The sequence below is a fragment of the Macaca mulatta genome, chromosome 1 (assembly GCF_049350105.2).
Source record: "Macaca mulatta isolate MMU2019108-1 chromosome 1, T2T-MMU8v2.0, whole genome shotgun sequence".
Lineage (NCBI taxonomy): Eukaryota > Metazoa > Chordata > Mammalia > Primates > Cercopithecidae > Macaca > Macaca mulatta.
In genome coordinates this window covers 111,601,136-111,622,578 of record NC_133406.1, presented here as the reverse complement: position 1 = coordinate 111,622,578, position 21,443 = coordinate 111,601,136, and the positions used below count along the sequence as shown (strand labels likewise).

The following is a 21,443-nucleotide window of genomic DNA, read 5'->3' as shown; positions in this document are numbered from 1 at the left end:
TTTGAAGAGAGAGAATAATTTTTTTATTTTTATTTTTTTGAGACACGGTCTTTCCTGCCATTCAGGCTGAAGTACAGTAGTACAATCATGGCTCACTGCAGTCTCAACCTCCTGGGCTCAACTGATCCTCCTATCTCAGCCTCTCCAGTAGCTGACATTACAGGTGCATGCCACTATGCCAGGCTAATTTTTGTATTTTGTATAGAGACAGGGTTTCGCCATGTTGAGCAGGTTGGTCTTGAACTCCAGGGCTCAAGCAGCTCTCCCACCTTGGCCTCCCAAAGTGCTGGGATTACAGGTGTGAGCCACTGTGACCAACTGAGAATAATTTTTTTTTTTAGCTTGCAGTTTCATTTACTAGCTTAAAAAGGATGTCTGAGCATTTGGACACACATTAAGTATAAATCAAGAAATCTGCATATATGGGAAAACAACTGATTGAGAGTATAAATAGAAATGGGTTTCCACTGGAATAGAAAGGATGGATTAAATTTTAGGAAAACTTCTTCCCCAGAAAAGTTAACAACTGAGTGGAGACCAAAAACAACAGGGCAATCTCTTTCTTCAAAGTAATTGGGCACTATGTATCCGAGACAGGTGGTGTACAGAGTGAAAAACTGTCCTCTCCTATATACTTCTTTAAAACAAATTTTTAAAACAGCCAGGTGTCGTGGCTCACGCCTGTAATCCCAGCACTTTGGGAGGCCAAGGTGGGCGGATCACGAGGTCAGGAGCTCGAGACTATTCTGGCTAACACAGTGAAATCCCACCTCTACTAAAAAAATACAAAAAATTAGCCGGGCATGGTGGCAGGTGCCTATAGTCTCAGCTACTTTTGGGAGGCTGAGGCAGGAGAATGGAGTGAACCTGGGAGGCAGAGCTTGCAGCAAGCCGAGATCACACCACTGCACTCCAGCCTGGGCGACAGAGCGAGACTGTCTCAAAAAAAAATTAATTAAAAAAACCAAACATGAAATGCTTCAGTAATCTGTTTGTCATCCTTGCATAGGGGCCATGCTAATCTTCTTCGTATCTTTCCAATTTTAGTATATATGCTGTCAAAGCAAGCACTTAATTAAAAAATTTGGCTGGGCATGGTGGCTCAGGTCTGTAATCCCAGCACTGTGGGAGGCTGAGGTGGGAGAATCGCTTGAGTCCAGGAGTTTGTGACCAGCCTGGACAAAAGAAGGAGACACCATCTCTACAAAAAATTAAAAAAAAAAAAAAATTAGCAAGGCACAGTGGTGCACGCCTGTGGTCCCAGGTACTCAGAAGGGTATGGTGGGAAGACTGCTTAAGCCCAGGAGATAAAGGCTGTGGTGAGCCATGATCACATCACTGCATTCTAGTGTGGGCCACAGAACAAGATCCTGTCTTAATAACAAAAAATTTTAACCATTTTAGAGAAGGGGTCCCGTTCTGTGGCCCAGGTTGGCCTTGAACTCCTGGGCTCAAGTGATCCTCCTGCCTCAGCCTCTTGAGTATCTGGGACTATAGGTAAGTATGCACTACTGTGCCCAGGCTCCCATGTAATTCTTCTCTTCCTTTATTCTTTTCTTTTTTTTTTTGAGCTAGAATCTCACTCTGTTGCCCAGGCTGGAGTGCATTGGCACGATCTCTGCAACCTCCACCTCCTGGGTTCAAGCGATTCTTCTGCCTCAGCCTCATGAGTAGCTGGGACTATAAGTGTGCACCACCATGCCCAGCTGATTTTTGTATTTTTAGTAGAGATGGGGTTTCACCATATTGGTCAGGCTGATCTCAAACTCCCGACCTCGTGATTTGCCTGCCTTGGCCACCCAAAGTGCCGGGATTACAGGTGTGAGCCACCACATCCAACCTCTTTTTCTTTTTTTGTGTTTGAGACAGGGTCTTGCTCTGTTTGACAGGCTGCAGTGCATTGGTGTGGTCACTGCAACCTCCACCTTCTGGGCTCAAGCAATCTTCCCACCTCAGCCTCCCAAGTAGCTGGGACCACAGGCACGTGCGACCACACTTGGCTAGTTTTTGTATTTTTTTGGTAGGGACAGGGTTTCATCATGTTACCCATGCTGGTCTTGAACTCCTAGACTACAAGCAATCCGCTTGCCTCAGCCTTGCAAAGTGCTGGGATTACAGGAGTGAGTCATTGCGCCTGACCTCCCATATACTTTTTTTTTTTTTTGAGACACAGTTAGTCTGGCTTTGTCACCCAGGCCGGACTGCAGTGGTGCAATCTCGGCTCAATGTAATGCAACCTCTGCCTCCAGGGTTGAAGCAATTCTCCTGCCTTAGCCTCCAAGAAATTGGGATTACAGGTGCATGTCACCATGTCCAGCTAATCTTTGTATTTTTGATAGATGGGGTTTTGTCATGTTGGCCAGGCTGGTCTTGAAATTCTGAGCTCAAGTGATCTGCCCACATCAGCCTCACAAAGTGCTGGGATTAAAGGTATGAACCAGTGTCCAGCCTCTCACATACTTCTTAATGGCTCCAAGTCAATCATGTTTACTAAAAGCTCATGTTATTACAGCATTGTAAGGGATAAAGTCCAATCTCCCTCTAGGATTTATTATTCTTACCTGTTTTTCCACATTGAAGGAATGAAAGTTATAATCATAAGTGAGTTCAGTCCCAGCTGGCATATCTTTAAGAGCATAGAGTCCAATCCGGTATACTCCATTAACAGACCTGTAAAGAGAGAAAACAGTTATAAAGGCTGGATTTTTTTTTTCTTTTTTTTGAGACAGAGCGTCCTCTGTTGCCCAGGCTGGAGTGCAGTGGTGTGATCTCAGTTCACTGCAAGCTCTGCTTCCCCAGTTCAAGTGATTTTCCTGCCTCAGCCTCCTGAGTAGCTGGGATTACAGGCGTAAGCCACCACACCTGGCTAATTTTCGTATTTTTAGTAGAGACGGGGTTTCACCATGTTGGCCAGGCTGGTCTTGAACTCCTGACCTCAGGTGATCTGCCCGCCTCGGCCTCCCAAAGTGCTAGGATTACAGGCATGAGCCACCAAGCCCGGCCTCCACTTTCAATCTCTTTTCTATCCTTGGCAGCCTGTATAATACTGCCAGAGTAAGAATCCTAAATAATTTTTCTTGAAGACATGGTCTGTGTTGTCAATTAGGCTTTAAGTTTTCCTGCTTGGTATTCAGAGTCCTTCTAAATTATGGCTCACCTGTAATCCCAGCACTTTGGGAGGTTGAGGTGGGAGGATCACCTGAGGCCAAGAGTTCGAGACCAGACCAGCGCGGTAGCTCACGCCTGTAATCCTAGCACTTTGGGAGGCCTAGGCAGGTGGGTCACCTGAGGTCAGGAGTTTGAGACCAGTGCGGCTGACATGGCAAAACTGTCTCTACTAAAAATATAAAAATTAGCCGGGCAAGGCCACACGTGGTGGCTCACACCTGTAATCCCAGCATTTTGGGAGGCTGAGGGCAGATCACAAGGTCAGGAGTTCAAGACCAGCCTGGCCAACACAGTGAAACCCTGTCTCTACTAAAAATACAAAAATTGGCCGGGCACAGTGGCTCAAGCCTGTAATCCCAGCACTTGGGAGGCCGACGCAGGCGGATCACAAGGTCAGGAGATCGAGACCATCCTGGCTAACATGGTGAAACCCCGTCTCTACTAAAAATACAAAAAAATTAGCCAGGCATGGTGGCGGGCGCCTGTAGTCCCAGCTACTCGGGAGGCTGAGGCAGGAGAATGGCATGAACCCAGGGGTGGAGCTTGCAGTGAGCCGAGATGGCGACACTGCACTCTAGCCTGGGCGACAGAGCAAGACTCTGTCTCAAAAAAAAAAAAAAAACAAAAATAAAAAAACAAAAACAAAAATTAAGGCCGGGTGGGGTGGCTCACATCTATAATCCTAGCACTTTGGGAGGCCGAGGCAGGCAGATCATGAGGTCAGGAGTTTGAGACCAGTTTGACCAATATGGTGAAACCCCATCTCTACTAAAAACACGAAAATTAGCTGGGCATGGTGGCGTGCACCCATAATCCCAGCTACTCAGGAGGCTGAGGCAGGAGAATCGTTTGAACCCGGGAGGCAGAGGTTGCAGTGAGTCAAGATTGCACCACTGCACTCCAGCCTGGGCGACAGAGTGAGACTCCATCACACACACACACACACACACACACACACACACGCTAGCCAGGCATGGTGGCACGTGCTTATACTCCCAGCTACTCAGGAGGCTGAGGCAGGAGAATCACTTGAACCCAGGAGGCGGAGGTTGCGGTGAGCCGAGATCCCGCTACTGCACTCTAGTCTGGGCAACAGGGCGAGACTCCGTCTCAAGAAAACAAAGAAACAAAGAAACAAACAAAAACTAGCTGGGCATGGTGGCACATGCCTGTAATCCCAGCTACTTGGGAGGCTGAGGCAGGAGAATGACTTGAATCCCTGAGGTAGAGGTTGCAGTGAGCTGAGATCATGCCACTGCATTCCAGCCTGGGCAACAGAGCGAGACTCAGTCTCAAAAATAAAATAAAAAAAAAAAGGCTTTAGTTCACTTATTAAATGAATTAAAATTACTTTTTATGGCTTACCTATACAAATCTTCCAGTTTTACCAATATCTATCACGTGAGTGCCTCTCTTGTTCTATTATACGTAAGGTAATGATCATTTAGTATTTTATGTGTTTTTTTGATTTTTGTGTTTTTGTTTCTTCGCTCTGTCTCCAGGCTGGAGTGCAGTGGCACAATCTCGGCTCACTGCAACCTCCAACTCCCGGGTTCAAGCGATTCTCCTACTTCAGCTTCCTGAGTAGCTGGTGGGACTACGGGCATGTGCCACCACGCCCAGCTAATTTTTCGTATTTTTAGTAGAGACAGGGTTTCACCATATTGGCCAGTATGGTCTCAATCTCCTGAGCTCATGATCCACCCACCTTGGCCTCCCAAAGTGCTGGGATTACAGGCATGAGCCACCGCGCTTGGCTGTGTTTTAGGAGTTTGTGACTCACCTGGGCAACATAGTGAGACCTTATCTCAATATATTAAAAAAAAAAGAATATAGTCATCATCATTATGGCTAACATTTACTGAGTGTTTTTTATAATATTTTATATTAACTAATTTCATCCTAACAATTATATAAAAATATGTACTATTATTAGTTATTATAGCCCTCATACTACAAATAAGAAAACTGAGTCACATAGAGTTTGAAACTTGCCCAAAGTTACACAGTTAATAAGTTGAGGAATCAAGTTTCAAATTAAGACATTCTGGCTTCAAAATCTTAACTACCATGCCATACTCATAACAAGTTATATCATTAATTCTCAAAGCAATCCTATAGAAAAAAAACCAATCTTACCAGATAGGCATTATGATATCTATTTTATATATGAAGTATATATGCCTCAGGGTTTGTTTATGGTTATATAGCAATTAAGTGGCATTCAAACCCAGGGGATTAAAACCCAGGCTGTTTGACTCCTTAGTTCTTGTCTCCTTACCAGTGTGGAATACATTAAGGGTTAGATCCTGCCCTATTATATGTAACCTTGTCAAAAATTTTTAGTTTTTAGTATTTTTCTTTCCTGAATTCAGAAAGCATTTTTTAAAAAAATTTAATTTTTTTTTTTTGAGATGGAGTTTTGCTCTTGTTGCCCAGGCTGGAGTGCAATGGCACGAACTCGGCTCACTGCAACCTCTGCCTCCTGGGTTCAAGCCATTCTCCTGCCTCAGCCTCCCAAGTAGCTGGGATTACAGGCACATGCCACTATGCCTAATTTTGTATTTTTAGTAGAGACAGGGTTTCTCCATGTTGGTCAGGCTGGTCTCCAACTCCTGACCTCTGGTGATCCGCCTGCCTTAGCTTCCCAAAATGCTGGGATTATAGGCGGGAGCCACTGCACCTGGCTAATTTTTATTTTTAAACAGGATCTCACTCTCATACAGGCTGGAGTACAGTGGCGCAATCTCAGCTTACTGCAACCTCTGCCTCCCTGGCTCAAGCGATCCTCTCACCTCAGCTTCCTGAGTAGCTGGTGGGACTACGGGCATGTGCCACCATGTCCAGCTAATTTTTGTAATTTTAGTAAAGACAGGGTTTCGCCATGTTGCCCGGGCTGGTCTCAAACTCCTGAGCTCAGGTGATCTGCCTGCCTTGGCCTCCCAAAGTGCTGTGATTACAGGCATGACCCACTGAGTCCAGCTGCAGAAAGCATTTGAAATGTATACCAGGAGTTGGCAAACTCTGGTCCACAGGCCACTGCTCCCATCTTTGTAAATAAAGTTTTACAGGTACAAAGCCAATAAGCTTGCTGACTACTGATATATACTGTAACTTTTCTTTTGAGACAGTGTTGATCTGTCACCTATCCTCACGCCTGTAATCCCAGCACTTTGGGAGGCCTAGGCGGGCAGATCACTTGAGGTCAGGAGTTCAAGACCAGCCTGGACAACATGGCAAAACACTGTCTCTACTAAAAATATAAAAATTAGCCAGGTGTAGGGACGCATGCCTTTAGTTACAGCTACTCAGGAGGCTGAGGCACGAGAATCGCTTGAACCCAGGAGGTGGAAGTTGTGGTGAGCCAAAATGGCACCACTGCACTCCAGCCTGGGTGACAGAGCAAGGTTCTGTCTCAAAAAAACAAAAACAGAAAACCAAAAAAAGGTATCTTCTGGCCAGGTGTGGTGGCTCATACCTGTAATCCCGGCACTCTGGGAGCCTGAGGAATGAGGATTGTTTGAGCCCAGGAGTTTGAGACCAGCCTGGGCAACATGGCAAAACTCCATCTCTATCAAAATATACAAAAATTAGCCGGGCATGGTGGCATGCGCCTATGGTCCCAGCTACTTGGGAAGCCGAGGTTGCAGTGAGTCAAGATCGTCCCACTGTACTTCAACCCTGGTGACAGAGTGAGACCCTGTCTCCAAAAAAAGGGGGGAAAAGATATCTTCTAGTTGATGTTCTTGCATAAGTCTGGCATAAACACTCATTTCCGTTGGGGACATACTTAGGACTAGAGTTGCTGGTTTACTGGATACGTTTAGCTTTGGTAGGTTGTGCCATTTTTTGAAAGTGTGTATACCAATTTACACTTCTACCAGCAAATCTAAGAGCATTTATGCTGCTCTACCCTTGCCAATACTGTCAGTCTTTAATTTTTGACATTTTGGAAGGTATGTAGTGGTTTTCCAATTTAGTTTAATATTTCCCCTAATAACTGTATCTAACATATTAAGTGCTTCTGTATATTTATTGACCACTTTTATATTCTTTTTTAAAGTATCTATTCTTTTACCTATTTTAAAGACTGGATTGTCAGGTCCAGCTTGGTGGCTCACACTTGTAATCCCAACACTTTGGAAGGCTGAATCGGGCTGATTTATTGAGTCTAGGAGTTGAAGACCAGCCTGGCCAACATGGTACAACCCTGTCTCTATAAAAAATACAAAAAAATTAGCCAGGCATGGTGGTGTATGCCTGTAGTCGCAGCTACTCAGGAGGTTGAGGCAGGTGAATGGCTTGAACCTGGGAGGAGGAGGCTGCAGTGAGCCAAGATCATACCACTGTACTCCAGCTGTCTTAAAAAAAAAAAGGGCTGCTCTGCGCCTATGGAGTAGCCGTTATTTTATGCCTTGACTTTCTTAATAAACTTGCTTTCATTTTATTCTATGGACCCATCTTTAATTCTTTCTTGTGCAAAATCCAAGAACCCTCCCTTGGAGTCTGGATCAGAACCCCTTTCCGGCATCTTTCTGGCGACCACAAAGGGATGATACTTAGGGGACCCACGACCCAAAGGAAATAGACTGCAACAATGATTGGCTGACTTTTGAGTCAAGCAAACTTTTGAGTTATTGACAGCTTTGTGTTTTTTTTTGAGATGGAGTTTTGCTCTTGTTGCTCAAGCTGGAGTGCAGTGACACAATCTCAGCTCACTGCAACCTCCACCTCCTGGGTTCAAACGATTCTCCTGCCTCAGCCTCCTGAATAGCTAGGACTACAGGTGTACGCCACTATGCCTAGCTGATTTTTTAATGTATTTTTAAGAGATGGGGTTTCACCATTTTGGCCAGGCTAGTCTCGAACTCCTGACCTCAGGTGATCCACCTGCCTCAGCCTCCCAAAGTGCTGGGATTATAGGCATAAGCCACCATGCCCGGCATATTGACAGCTCTTAACAATTGAATAAAACTCCTGTGAACAAAATTTGAAGCATGTTTGTTTCTCTCTACCTGATTTCTCCAAAATCTGGAAACCAGTTGACACAATTGGAGAAACTGGTTATTTTACCAAGGCTTTGATTGGAATGGAGTGCTTTATATTAAGGAACCAAACTTGGCTGAGAGAGCCAATAAAAGCTGCTTGGGAAAACTGGCGTCATACTTTTTCCACACAGTCCCTGTACAGGGTTCCTGACCTGTGATATCACCTTTTGTCAGAACTATGAATGGCCCTTACTCATACTGATGCTTTATGACTGAGCTCTTCTCTACGACTTGGATACGAGAGACCCTAATAGGCAGGAATATCATCACCCTTATTCAACCTGAAGAAACTGCTAAAGATGGATCTTTATCCCTGTTTACCCCTGAGGATTAAGGGTTCTCTTATAAAAGGGAGGGGGAAAATGTCAGAAGCATTTAAACCAGAGCGACTCCATCTTGTATAGAGGTTGGGTAAAATTAGGCTGAGATCTGCTGGGTTGCATTCCCAGTAGGTTAAGCATCCTTAGTTACAGGATAAGATAGGAGGTTGGCCAAAATACAGGTCATAAAGGCCTTGCTGACAAAAGAGGTTGCAGTAAAGAAGCCGGCCAAAACCCACCAAAACCAAGATGGCAAAGAGAGTGACGTCTGGTCATTCTCACTACTACACTCCCATCAGTGCTATGACAGTTTACAAACACTATAGCAACGTCAGGAAGTGACCCTATATGGTCTAAAAATTGAAGGAACCCTTAGGTCTGGGAACTGTCCACCACTTTCCCAGAAAACTCATGTATACTCCACCCTAAGCATATAATCTATAAAGAACCATAAAGATGGGCAACCAGCAGCCCTTGGGGCTGCTCTGTTTATGGAATAGCCTTTCTTTTCTTTTATTCCTTTACTTTCTTAACAAACTTCCTTTCACTTAAAAACAAATTTACCAACACTCAACCCTTGAACATCGCATATTTTTCCATTAATTTAGGTCATCTTTATTTTTTCCCAACATCTGACAGCTTCCAGTATAGAGATCCTACAAACTTTCATAAGATTTATTCTTAGGGACTAGTTACAATAGCTTTTATGAAGCTATTGTAAATTGTATTGGTTTTTATTTATTTATTTTGACACGGAATCTTGCTGTGTTGCACAGGCTGGAGTGCAGTGGCGTGATCTTGGCTCACTGTAACCTCTGCCTCCTGGGTTGAAGCAATTCTCCTGCTTCAGCCTCCAATAGCTGGGACTACAGGCATGTGCCACCACAGCCAGCTAATTTTTGTATTTTTAGTAGAGACAGGGTTTCAGTCATCATGTTGGCTAGGGTGGTCTCGAACTCCTGACCTCGTGATCTGCTCTCCTCGGCCTCCCAAAGTGCTGGGATTATAGGCATAAGCCACTGCACCTGGCCTTGTAATAGTTTTTAAATTTCACTTTCTACTTGGTTGTTGCTAATATATTAAAATGTACTCAATACATTAATTTTTATATACTGACCATCTTTCCATTAATCTTACTAAATTCACTTTTATCTGTAGTAATTTCCATGTGTATAATAATGTCATCTGTGAATAATGGTAGTTATATTTTTTTCATTTCTAATCTTTATACTTTTTTCCTTTTCTTATTGTATTGGTTAGAATCTTCAAATGTAAATGTGACAGTGGATATCCTTATTTATGTACAATGGTAGCTAAAGATTTTTAAAAACTGGATGCCCTTTAGCAGATTTGTTAGTTCCTTTTTATTCCTAGTTTGCTGAGTTTTAATTACGAATGAGCACTGAATACTGTTTAATGCTTTTTCTGCTTCTATTGAGACAGTATGTCTTTAGTCTGTTCATGTGATAAAATTACATTGGTTTACACTGATTTTTGAATGTTAAACCAAACAATCTTTTATTCCTGGAATAAACCCCACATAGCCATGATGTATTAACCTTTGTATTTATTGTTAAATTTTATTTGTTGATATTTTATTTAGGATTTTTGTGTCTATGTTCATGGAAGACATTGGCCTATATTTTTTCTTTCTGTTAACATCCTGGTTAGGCTTTAGAAGAAGGTAACGCTAGTTTTATAGAAGCAAAGAGTTTATAAGTGGTACTGCCATTATTTCTTCTTGTCTTCATTTTTTTTAATAGACACAGGGTCTCTGTCACCCAGGCTGGAGTGCAGTTGCATCATCACAGAAAACTATAGCCTTGAACTTCTGGGCTCAGGCGATCCTCTCACCTCAGTCTCCCAAGTAGCACCATCACACCCAGCTAATATTTAAATTATATCTTAAAATTTTTGTTGAGACAGGTCTCACCATCTTGCCCAGGCTGGTCTTGAACTCCTGGGCTCAAGCAATCCTCCTACCTCTACCTCCCTAAGTGCTGGGATTGCAGGTGTGAGCCACCACGCCTAGCCTAATTGTTCTTTAAGTATGTGGAAGAATTATCAGTGAAGACATCCGGTTCTCCAGGTTCTTTTGTTAGATATTTTTAGTTATATTTTCAATTTTGGGGGTACATGTGCAGATTTTCTATTTTGTCTTACGTCATGTTTGGAAAGGTATGTTTTTCTTTTTCTTTTTCTTTTGAGACTGAGTCTTGCTCTGTCGCCCAGGCTGGAGTGCAGTGGCGCGATCTTAGCTCACTGCAACCTCCGCCTCGCGGGATCAAGCGATTCTCTGCCACAGCCTCCTGAGTAGCTGGGATTACAAGCGCCCACCACCACGCCCGGCTAATTTTTGTATTTTTGGTAGAGATGGGGTTTCACCATCTTGGCCAGGCTAGTCTTGAACTCCTGACCTCGTGTTCCACCCACCTCGGCTTCCCAAAGTGCTGGGAATATAGGAGTGAGCCACCGTGCCTGGCCGGAATGTTTTTCAAAGAATTTGTTCATTTCGTCTAACTTTTCAAATATAAAGTTGTTCACAGTAATTGATAAACTGTGGCAAATTCACACAAAGAAGTATTAACTCCACATTAAAAAGCAACAAACCACTAATGCATTCAACATGGATGAACTGCAAAAACATGTTTTTAACATGAAAGAGGCCAGACACAAAATAATATATTCACATGAAGTTCTGGAATAGGTAAAACTCATCTGTGGCAATGGAAATCAGATCAGCGCTTGCCTTGGGGGATTGGGAGATCGACTTAAAAGGTAACTTTCTGAAATGATAAAGTGTGTCATATTTTCATAGGGGTGTGGGTTATATGGGTGTATACATTTGAAAAAATTAATGGAAATGTACACTTAAGATCTAGGTATTTCTCTGTATATGAATTATAATTTTTAAAAACTTAACAAAAAACCCCAAAGTTGTTCACAGTATCCTCATATAATCTTTTTAAAATTGTTTTTTAGGTATGATTTTTTTGCTTCTCAATTAGATGCTAATCATGTTTGAGGAGAAGGGACCTCCATTTACTTATTTTTATTTCTCTTTGTGAGAAATGCACCAGGTATGTAATAAGCATGCAGTAGAGTGGCTGAATGAACTGATATGAGAAGATCCATGTAACACAGTGCCTAGCACATAAGAACTCAATAAATATTAGGTATTATTAATATTATTATTTTTTCAAGATGGAGTCTTGCTCTGTCACCCAGGTTGGAGTACACTGGTGTGATCTCAGCTCACTGCAACCTCAGCCTTCCAAGTTCAAGCAGTTCTCCTGCCTCAGCCTCCCAAGTAGCTGGGATTACAGGTGCACGCTACCATGCCTGGCTAAGTTTTGTATTTTTAGTAGAGATGGGTTTCACCATGTTGGTCAGGCTGGTCTCAAACTCTTGACCTCGTGATCCGCCCACCTTGGCCTCCCAAAGTGCTGGGATTACAGGCGTGAGCCAACGCACCCGACCCATTATTATTTTTTATTTCTGATTTTTTCTTGCTGTTTTGTCCAGACTGGCCTCAAACTCCTGGGCTCAAGTGCTCCTCTCACCTCAACCTCTCAAATAGCTGAGACTACAGGTGCATACCACCACCCTGGCTACCATTATTATCATTATTACATTTTTCTAGGACATAAATCCTGAAACTACTTGCATGACAAACAACAAACAAAAACACCAAACAAGCAAAACAAACAAACATAAAAACAAAACACAAATAAAAACAAAAATATCTGTCTGGGAGTGAGAAGTTAGGGTGAAATGAAGCTTACTCTGCCCATGGGATCTGGGGTAATGGGGAATAGCCTGAGCTGCTTTGTGTAAGCTGACTGACACTGTGGAAAGATCAATCCCTTGCTGCACTCAATGCCTATTCTGTTGGATTCTTGGCTTCACCTTTTCCTGCTTCCTTACCATTTCTGCATTTCACAATTTGGGTCACAGCTGTGGTTGATGAAGCGGGCCTCATTTCCCATGCGGTAACTGTCAATCACCATCCCACTATCCAGGTTCAGGCAGTAGTGGTCACTGTGATTATGATACTGCTCAATCATCCTGTTCCTAAAGGGAAGATAAATGATTGAAAGGCAATTAAAGAGTAGATGAAAGTAAATTTTGAATCTTCCATTCTCCATTCTAATCTTATACCTTTGCATTTTATTAGAATACCATCATTTACCACTGTACCTGAATTCCTGTTCGCTGACAACCTCCCCTAGGTATTCAATGATGAACTGCCCAGCTTTTAGGGGCTCTTTGGTTCTGATTCCCCAACCTTTTTCCTCAGCTCGAAATCGTTCTAGACATTGCACCCATTCATGCCTTTGTATCCTCTGGTTACAGCATTGCTCGCCACATGGGCAAGTGTTGGGGGAACACTCAGCAAAGATCATTCTAGAAAAAAAAGGAATAACTATACATCAATTTACATGATGCATACCTTGATGCATCCATTTTTAAAGTTTACAAACATTTAAAAATGAATACATGAAATCAATTTTTATTTAATAAAAGTACCCAAATCACTAAGATTAAAATAATAAATGTCAAAAATTAATAATATTCAGAATTTCCAAGTCAGGTTACAAATCCTGAATGCTTCTTGTAAATGATTAAGCTAACTGTCCACTCAGCATCCTGGGTAAACATTGTCATATTTATCTGTTCAAAGAATAAGGCCAGGCACGGTGGCTCATTCCTGTAATCCCAGCACTTTGGGAGGCTGAGGTGGGTGGATTACCTGAGGTCAGGAGTTCAAGACTAGCCTGGCCAACATGGTGAAACCCTGTCTCTACTAAAAATACAAAAATTAGCTGGGTGTAGTGGTGTGTGCCTGTAATTCCAGCTACTTGGGAGGCTGAGGCAGGAGAGTCCCTTGAACCTGGGAGGTGGAGGTTGCAGTGGGCAGAGATTGCACCACGGCACTCCAGCCTGGGCAACAGAGTGAGATTCCATCTCAAAATAAATAAATAAATAAATAAATAAATAAATAAATAAATAAATAACTGTGATCCAAAGAAGAATCAGTAATTTGATGATGATTTCACTGCACTCTTATTTTGAAGCACTCATGCCTATTTACTGATTTTTAAAAAATTGTGGTAAAATACCTAATTTACTTTTCTTTCTTTTTTTTTTTTTGAGATGGAATCAGGCTCTGTTGCCCAGGCTGGAGTGTACTAGCACGATCTCGGCTCACTGCAAACTCCACTTTTCAGGTTCAAGTGATTCTCCTGCCTCAGCCTCCCAAGTAGCTGGGCTTACAGATGTGCGACACTGTGCCCAGCTATTTTTTGCATTTTCAGTAGAGACAGGATTTTACCATGTTGGCCAGGCTGGTCTCAAACTCCTGACCTCAGGTGATCCGCCCGCCTCAGCATCCCAAAGTGCTGGGATTACAGGCTTGTGAACCACTGCACCCGGCCCCTAATTTACTCTTATTTTATTTATTATTTTTGAGACAGAGTCTCACTCCATTGCCCAGGCTGGAGTGCAGTGGCATGATCTCGGCTCACTGCAATCTCTGTCTTCCAGGTTCAAGCAATTCTACTGCCTTAGGCTCCCAGGTATCTGGGATTATAGGCGCATACCACCACACCCGGGTAATTTTTGTATTTTTAGTAGAGATGGGGTTTCACCATGTTGGCCGGGCTGGTCTTGAACTCCTGACCTCAAATGATCCACCCACCTCAGCTTCCCAAAGTGCTGGGATTAGTGGCGTGAGCCACTGCACCTGGCCAGTTTTGTTTTGTTTTTTAAAATTTATTTTTATTTTTATTTTTTTTGAGGCAAAGTCTCGCTCTGTCACCCAGGCTTGAGTGCAGTGACGCGATCTCGTTCACTGCAACCTCTGCCTCCTGGATTCAAGGGATTCTCCTGCCTCAGCCTCCCAAGTAACTGGGATTACAGGCATGCACCACTATGCCCAGCTAATTTTTGTATTTTTAGTAGAGACGAGGTTTTGTCATGTTGGCCAGGCTGGTCTCGAACGCCTGGCCTCAAGTGATCCACCCACCTCAGCCTCTCAAAGTTCTGGGATTACAGGCACAAGCCATTGTGCCCAGCCTTTTGTTTTAATTAAAGAGGGGAAGTCTCCCTCTGTCACCCAGACTGAGGTACAGTGGCCTGATCACAGCCTACTGTAGCCTCAAACTCCTTGGCTCAAGGGATCCATCCTACCTCGGCCTCCTGAGTAGGTGGGATTACAGGCATGAACTATCACACCCGGCCTTAACCATTTTTAAGAGTACAATTCAGTGACATTAGGTATATTTGCTGCTGTTGTATTACAGGAATTTTGTATTACGTTAATTGAAATGACATTTCCAGGCTATATGACTAGCTGAACTCATAATAGTTAGTGAATTAACAAGTTAAAAATTCTAGCCGGGTGCAGTGGCTCATGCCTGTAATCCCAGCACTTTGGGGGGCAGAGGCAGGAGGATCACGTGAGGTCAGGAGTTCGAGGGCAGCCTGGCCAACGTGGCAAAACCTCGTCTCTACTAAAAATACAAAAATTAGCCGGGCATGATGGTGTGTGCCTCACTGCAATGTCTGCCATACACGTTCAAGAGATTCTCCTGTCTCAGCCTCCCGAGTAGCTGGGACTATAGGCACATGCCACCATGCCCAGCTAATGTTTTATATTTTTGGTAAAGATGGGGTTTTTCCATTTTGCCCAGGCTGGTCACAAACTCCTGGACTCAAGTGATCTGCCCACCTTGGCCTTCGAAAATGCTGGATTACAAGCATAAGCCAACATGCCTGGCCTTAAGCATGATTAAAACAAGGAATGATCAAGAAAATAATCGTCAAAATATCATGTTATGTTTATAATCATAATTTTAAAGGCCGGGCATGGTAGCTCATGCCTGTAATCCCAGCACTTTGGGGGGCAGAGGTGGGAGGATCACGTGAGGTCAGGAGTTTGAGACCAGCCTGGCCAACACGGCGAAACCTCGTCTCTACTAAAAATACAAAAATTAGCCAGGTGTGGTGGCAACTGTAATCCCAGCTACTTGGGAGGCTGAGGTAGGAGAATCGCTTGAACCTGGGAGGCAGAGGCTGCAATGAGCTGAGATGGTGCCACTGCACTCCAGCCTGGGTGACAGAGCGAGACTCTGTATCTCAAGAAAAAAGAAAAAAAATTAAGTTTTGTAAAGAAAATATGTAACAGTTTATACCTTAAAGTACTTTCAGAGTGATTTGAGTTATTCTTCACAAAAATACCACCACGATTCTAAAGGGCACACGGCACACAGTATCAAATCATATAAATAGGAAGCAGAGAAAGTATCGACTGGATTATTCTTCAATTTAAGATAATCAGCTTCAGCTGTAAAGAAGGCAGTGCTGTAACATCAAATTCAACCACCTTTAACTCTTCCTTTTGCTGACTTCTTTGGTACATGAATATTATTGAACACCCCTCTTGAAACGTCTTCCTTTTTTGGCTTTCTTTATTTTTTATGATACTGGATTTCCCACCTTGCCAATAACAATTCCTGTCTTTTCTGGTAGAAATCCATTTTTCCTCTACCATATTCCTTTTCTCTAGAGAGCTCATCTATAATCATGGCTTCAAATGTAACCTCTAATTCATAATATTCCACACCTATATTTTCTTTCTTTTTTTTTTTTTTTGACACAGGGTCTCACTCTGTCACCCAGCCTGGAGTACAGTGGCATGATCACAGCTTACTGCAGTCAGGCTCAAGCGATCCTCCTACCTTAGCCTCCCAAGTAGCTGGGACTGCAGGCGTGCACCACCATGACTGCTAACTTTTGTATGTTTTGTAGAGATGGGGTTTTGCCACGTTGCCCAGGCTGGTCTCAAACTCCTGACCTCAAATGATCTGCCCACCTCAGCCTCCCAAACTGTTGGGATTACAGACGTGAGTCACTGTGCTTCGCTGGCACCAAGTATTTTCATAATACCTAATAACACATACTATAAACTGCATACGGATTAAAAAAAAAAAACAACCCTGAAGTATAAATAAAAGAGTGCTCAGATAAGAGAGATTTAAATTTTAAAAGATTTCTTCCAGGGAATAATCATTCAGAGGTTACTGAAAATTTGTCTAGAGTTCAAGGCATTGAAATATATTCCCCATTTGTTTTGATAACCAGAATAGTCCTTAAATTATATAAAAGCAAAACATGTTTCTATTTGTTGTGTCTGGAAACCAAACTAAATTTACCAAAATCTGAAATTAGATGCTGTACACTACAATGTGAGGTCTTTGATTTAGTACAATTTGCCATTATCTTTAGCCAGATAATGGCCTTGAAAAATGAGAGTTGGCTGGACGCAGTGGCTCACGCTTGTAATCCCAGCATTTTGGGAGGCCGAGGCGAGAGGATCACCCAAGGTTAAGAGTTCGAGACCAGGCCGGGCGCGGTGGCTCAAGCCTGTAATCCCAGCACTTTGGGAGGCCGAGACGGGCGGATCATGAGGTCGGGAGATCGAGACCATCCTGGTTAACACAGTGAAACCCCGTCTCTACTAAAAAATACAAAAAACTAGCCGGGCGAGGTGGCGGGCGCCTGTAGTCCCAGCTACTCGGGAGGCTGAGGCAGGAGAATGGCGTGAACCCGGGAGGCGGAGCTTGCACTGAGCTGAGATCCGGCCACTGCGCTCCAGCCTGGGTGACAGAGCGAGACTCTGTCTCAAAAAAAAAAAAAAAAAAAAAAAAAAAGAGTTCGAGACCAGCCTGGCCAACATGGTGAAACCCTGTCTCTACTAAAAATACAAAAATTATTAGCTGGGTGTGGTGGCAGGTGCCTGTAATCCCGGCTACTCAGAAGGATGAGGCAGGAAAATCGCTTGAACCTGGGAGGCAGAGGCTGCAGTGAGCTGAGACCACGCCTCTGCACTCCAGCCTGGGCAACAAGAGCGAAACTTCATCTCAAAAAAAGAAAAAAAAGAAAAATGGGAGAGTTGCACCCCAGCCAGCTACTAAACATAGATCTAGGTTGTCCCTCATATAGTGAGATTTAAGGGTCCAGGAGTTCAGGACAGGCCTGGGCTAAGTATTGAGATCCCGTCTCTATGTTAAAAATAAATAAATAAATTAGCCAGGCGTGGTGACATGCGCCTTTAGTCTCAGTTACTCAGGAGGCTAACATGGGAGGATTGCTTGAGTCCAGGAGGTCGAGGTTGTAGTGAGCTGTGATGGCGACACTGCACTCCAGCATGAGCAACAGAGTGATACCCTGTGTCATAAATAAATAAAAATACTGAGCTTTTGGACCACACTGTTTAATAAAAGTGTGCATTTAAAATATTTTTGAGTAAAGAAAATCAGTATGCAAAACACTATGTGAAACTGTATGTACATAAAATGACAAAGTGTGAATTTACAGTGATGCAGGTAAGGTAGAATTTCCCAACTGGCATGCTGAAGCAGGAAGAACTAAAACATTGATTTCCTTCAGACCACATGCACAGTTGACTAGAGAAGAAGGAAGCTATCTTTAGTCATGAGAACTATCCAGAACAGGAAATACTGATGTAAAATTCACTGATTCTTTTTTATTTTGCTGCAAATGTGCGTTGTTACTAAAACAACAAATTCTATATCCACTCCTTTGTCTATTAGACATTTCCATTTTGAAATTTCAGTGCCATTTAAAATTATACAGTCTCTTGGCTAGGTGTAGTGGCTCATGCCTGTAGTCCCAGCTACTTGGGAGGCTGAGGTAGGAGAATCACTTGAAACTGGGAGGTAGAGGTTGCAGTGAGCTGAGATTGCGCCACCGCACTCCAGCCTGGCGACAGAACATGACTCCGTCTCAAAAAAATAAATTAAAAAAATACAAAAATTAGCCAGGCGTGGTGGTGGGCACCTGTAATCTCAGCTACTCGGGAGGCTGAGGCAGGAGAATCGCTTGAACCTGGGAGGCAGAGGTTGCAGTGAGCCAAGATTGCGCCACTGCACTCCAGCCTGGGTAACAGAGCTAGACTCCATCTCAGAAAAAAAAAAAAAAAAAAATTACATAGACTCAAATCAAAGTCGTAATTCATAATTCTTTTTTTTTTTTTGGGAGATGGAGTTTCCTTCTTGTTGCCCAGGCTGGAGTGCAATGGCATGACCTTGGCTCACCGCAACCTCTGCCTCCCAGGTGCAAGCAATTTTCCTGCCTCGGCCTCCCCAGTAGCTGGGATTATAGGCAGGAGCCACCATGCCTGGCTAATTTTGTATTTTTAGTAGAGATGGGGTTTCTCTGTGTTGGTGAGGCTGGTCTCGAACTCCTGACCTCAGGTGATCCACCCACCTCAGCCTCCCAAAGTGCTTGGATTACAGGCATGAGCCACCATGCTAGCCAAATTCATAATTCTTATCTCTAATTCAGTTAGATTCCACACTTCATCGTCAGAGAGAGAATATATCCCCTATATGAAGAGCATATCCCCTATATGCCAATGGTTTATCAACATACTTTTCTTCTAAAATATATCATGCCCTTCCTCTTCACTCTCACTGCCACTGTCCTATTCTCCTTCCTCATTATGGCAATCATATATTGAGAGCTAGGAAGGTACCTAGGACTGTGCTTAATGTTTTATGAGCTGGGCACGGTATCACATGCCTATAGTTCCAGCTACTCAGGAGGCTGAGGTGGGAGGACTACTTGAGCCCAGGAGTTTGAATCCAGCCTGGGCAACACAGTGAGACCCTATCTCTTTTAAAAAAAAAAAAAAAAAAAAAAAAAAAAAGGCCAGGCGCGGTGGCTCAAGTCTGTAATCCCAGCACTTTGGGAGGCCGAGGCGGGCGGATCACGAGGTCAGGAGATCAAGACCATCCTGGCTAACACAGCGAAACCCCGTCTCTACTAAAAAATACAAAAAACTAGCTGGGCGAGGTGGCTGGTGCCTGTAGTCCCCGCCACTCAGGAGGCTGAGGCAGGAGAATGGCGTAAACCTGGGAGGCGGAGCTTGCAGTGAGCTGAGATCTGGCCACTGCACTCCAGCCTGGGCGACAGAGCGAGACTCCGTCTCAAAAAAAAAAAAAAAAAAAAAAAATACCCCCAAGCCAAAACTTCACAAACATTGTTTATGAACAGTCTCATATAATTCCCATGAACCCTCCATAGAGAAGGTAAGGTATTACTTTTATTAGATGCATTAAATAACTTTCCTCAGGTCTCATAAATAGTAAAAGGATTGGCCGGGCGCAGTGGCTCACACCTGTAGTCCTAGCACTTTGGAAAGCCGAGGCGGGCGGATCACCAGGTCAGATTGAGACCATCCTGGCTAATATGGTGAAACCCCGTCTCTACTAAAAATACAAAAAAATTAGTCAGGTGTGTTGGCGGGAGCCTGTAGTCCCGGCTATTAGGGAGGCTGAGGCAGGAGAACGGCGTGAACCTGGGAGGCAGAGCTTGCAGTGAATCAAGATCGCGCCACTGCACTCCAGCCTGGGCAACAGTGCGAGACTCCATCTCAAAAAAAAAAAAAGTAAAAGGATTTAAACCAACCAAGGCGCACACAAGACTAAATCTCATTCATTTTCTGTTTCTGTATTCTGCCCACCCACTATAGTTTATGTATCTTTATGCAACTTCTTGAAGAAAAATGAAAGAGCCTATTTAACTGTACCCTCCAGAGGAAGTGTTGTATGTATACCTTAAAGCCTATGCTTTAGAGAAATCAAAGCATGACAGTACCTATTGAGGCAGTCATCAACACAGCCCTTCCTGGTGTCATCATCTGGCTTCTTACAGTTACAGGTGGTAGCTTCGTAACCAGAAAGGGGTTTGACATCAACGTAGACATCTTGAAAAGAAAGCAAAGAATAGTTTGTGAACATACAGGATAATCTTTCAAGTCCTAGGCTCAGAAGGACATTGATGTACAAAGGCAGAAAAAATAGCTCCCAAGTTACTCACTTGAACGAATTTTCTTATACAGTGGGACATCTGGCTTTTTGTATAGCTATAAGAAAAGAAGAAAAATCTTGATATAGCATTTAACTTCAAATGCCAGATGGCAGCATCAATCACTAAAAATACAGGAAATTTTCTATGTGCTCTGCTCATCTGGAAATATTTACAAGACATTTTGGGTGGGATACATCTTAGGGAAACTCTTGGTGTGATCTCTTTTTACTCTGGAATAAAAGGTGAGAGAAAAAGATTCAACAGAAGCAGCACTAAATAGTTTATAGAAGTGGAATTACATGTTTCTTTGGCATGTTGTTGGACAGACTTAAATGAAAATCACACTGGAGACGAAAGCTACTCATCTGGACAAATTAAGATTCTATTTGCCTCTGTCAAAAGAAAGGAAAACAACATGCATAGGGCTTATTTAGATGTCTGGGCGGGTACATGAAATTAAAAAGATGAGTACCCTGGCTTTTCAGGTTGAGAATTGTAGCAAAACATTTCCAATTTTAATTAAAGCAATTAATTTAGTGAATAAAGGAGAGAGGGCAGGCAGGCAAAATGGAGCTCTCACATTATAATCAAGAAGACATTAGAAAGAAAAAAAAAAAAAGAATGCATTAGAAGAGAGGCAATCTTCCAGCATTTTGCCATAAGGGACCGTACAAAACAAACAGCAACTTGCACTAAGCTAGACTGTTTATTAATATATTGGAATAATCCCACCATCATTTTCTAGTCAGTATGTTCAAAGCATTCTCTCCTTCATTGCTAAAAACTGAGACAAATACCTAACATATTAATCCTCTCCGAATTCAAGAGAGGCCATTGGAGAAAAGAATGAAGAGAGGAATGTCAATTTTGGCTTTCCAAAATTAACCTTTGGTGGCATTTTGACAGAACTCAGGAAATCTATTCACCTCAATTGCGTTTCTATTTCCCAATGGTCGTTCATAATATGGGACCTGGGTGCTATAAGCTAATACAAAAATCACTGGGGGAA

At 43.1% G+C, this 21,443-nt stretch overlaps 1 protein-coding gene, 2 long non-coding RNA genes and 1 other non-coding gene across 11 annotated transcripts in view; 2 read left to right on the top strand and 2 right to left on the bottom strand.

The window, feature by feature from the left end:
- ASH1L (ASH1 like histone lysine methyltransferase) overlaps positions 1-21,443 on the bottom strand; it is a 231,212-nt gene that overhangs the window by 25,645 nt on the left and 184,124 nt on the right. For all 8 annotated transcript variants that reach the window (XM_028828155.2, XM_077942335.1, XM_077942333.1 and 5 more), the window contains 5 exons: positions 20,444-20,489; positions 20,222-20,330; positions 12,737-12,943; positions 12,464-12,610; positions 2,562-2,670 (listed from right to left, as the gene is read on the bottom strand). In XM_028828155.2, coding sequence (XP_028683988.1) covers positions 2,562-2,670; positions 12,464-12,610; positions 12,737-12,943; positions 20,222-20,330; positions 20,444-20,489 — 618 coding nt within the window. The remainder of the gene's footprint in view (positions 1-2,561; positions 2,671-12,463; positions 12,611-12,736; positions 12,944-20,221; positions 20,331-20,443; positions 20,490-21,443) is intronic.
- LOC144330963 (uncharacterized) lies at positions 18-18,999 on the top strand. Its single transcript, XR_013397698.1, has 3 exons — positions 18-710; positions 17,634-18,226; positions 18,878-18,999. It is a non-coding gene; the product is annotated as an uncharacterized LOC144330963 (long non-coding RNA).
- Positions 965-1,071, bottom strand: LOC114674889 (U6 spliceosomal RNA). The gene has a single exon (XR_003725979.1). It is a non-coding gene; the product is annotated as a U6 spliceosomal RNA (small nuclear RNA).
- Positions 12,017-14,973, top strand: LOC144330964 (uncharacterized). Its single transcript, XR_013397699.1, has 3 exons — positions 12,017-13,276; positions 13,951-14,033; positions 14,879-14,973. It is a non-coding gene; the product is annotated as an uncharacterized LOC144330964 (long non-coding RNA).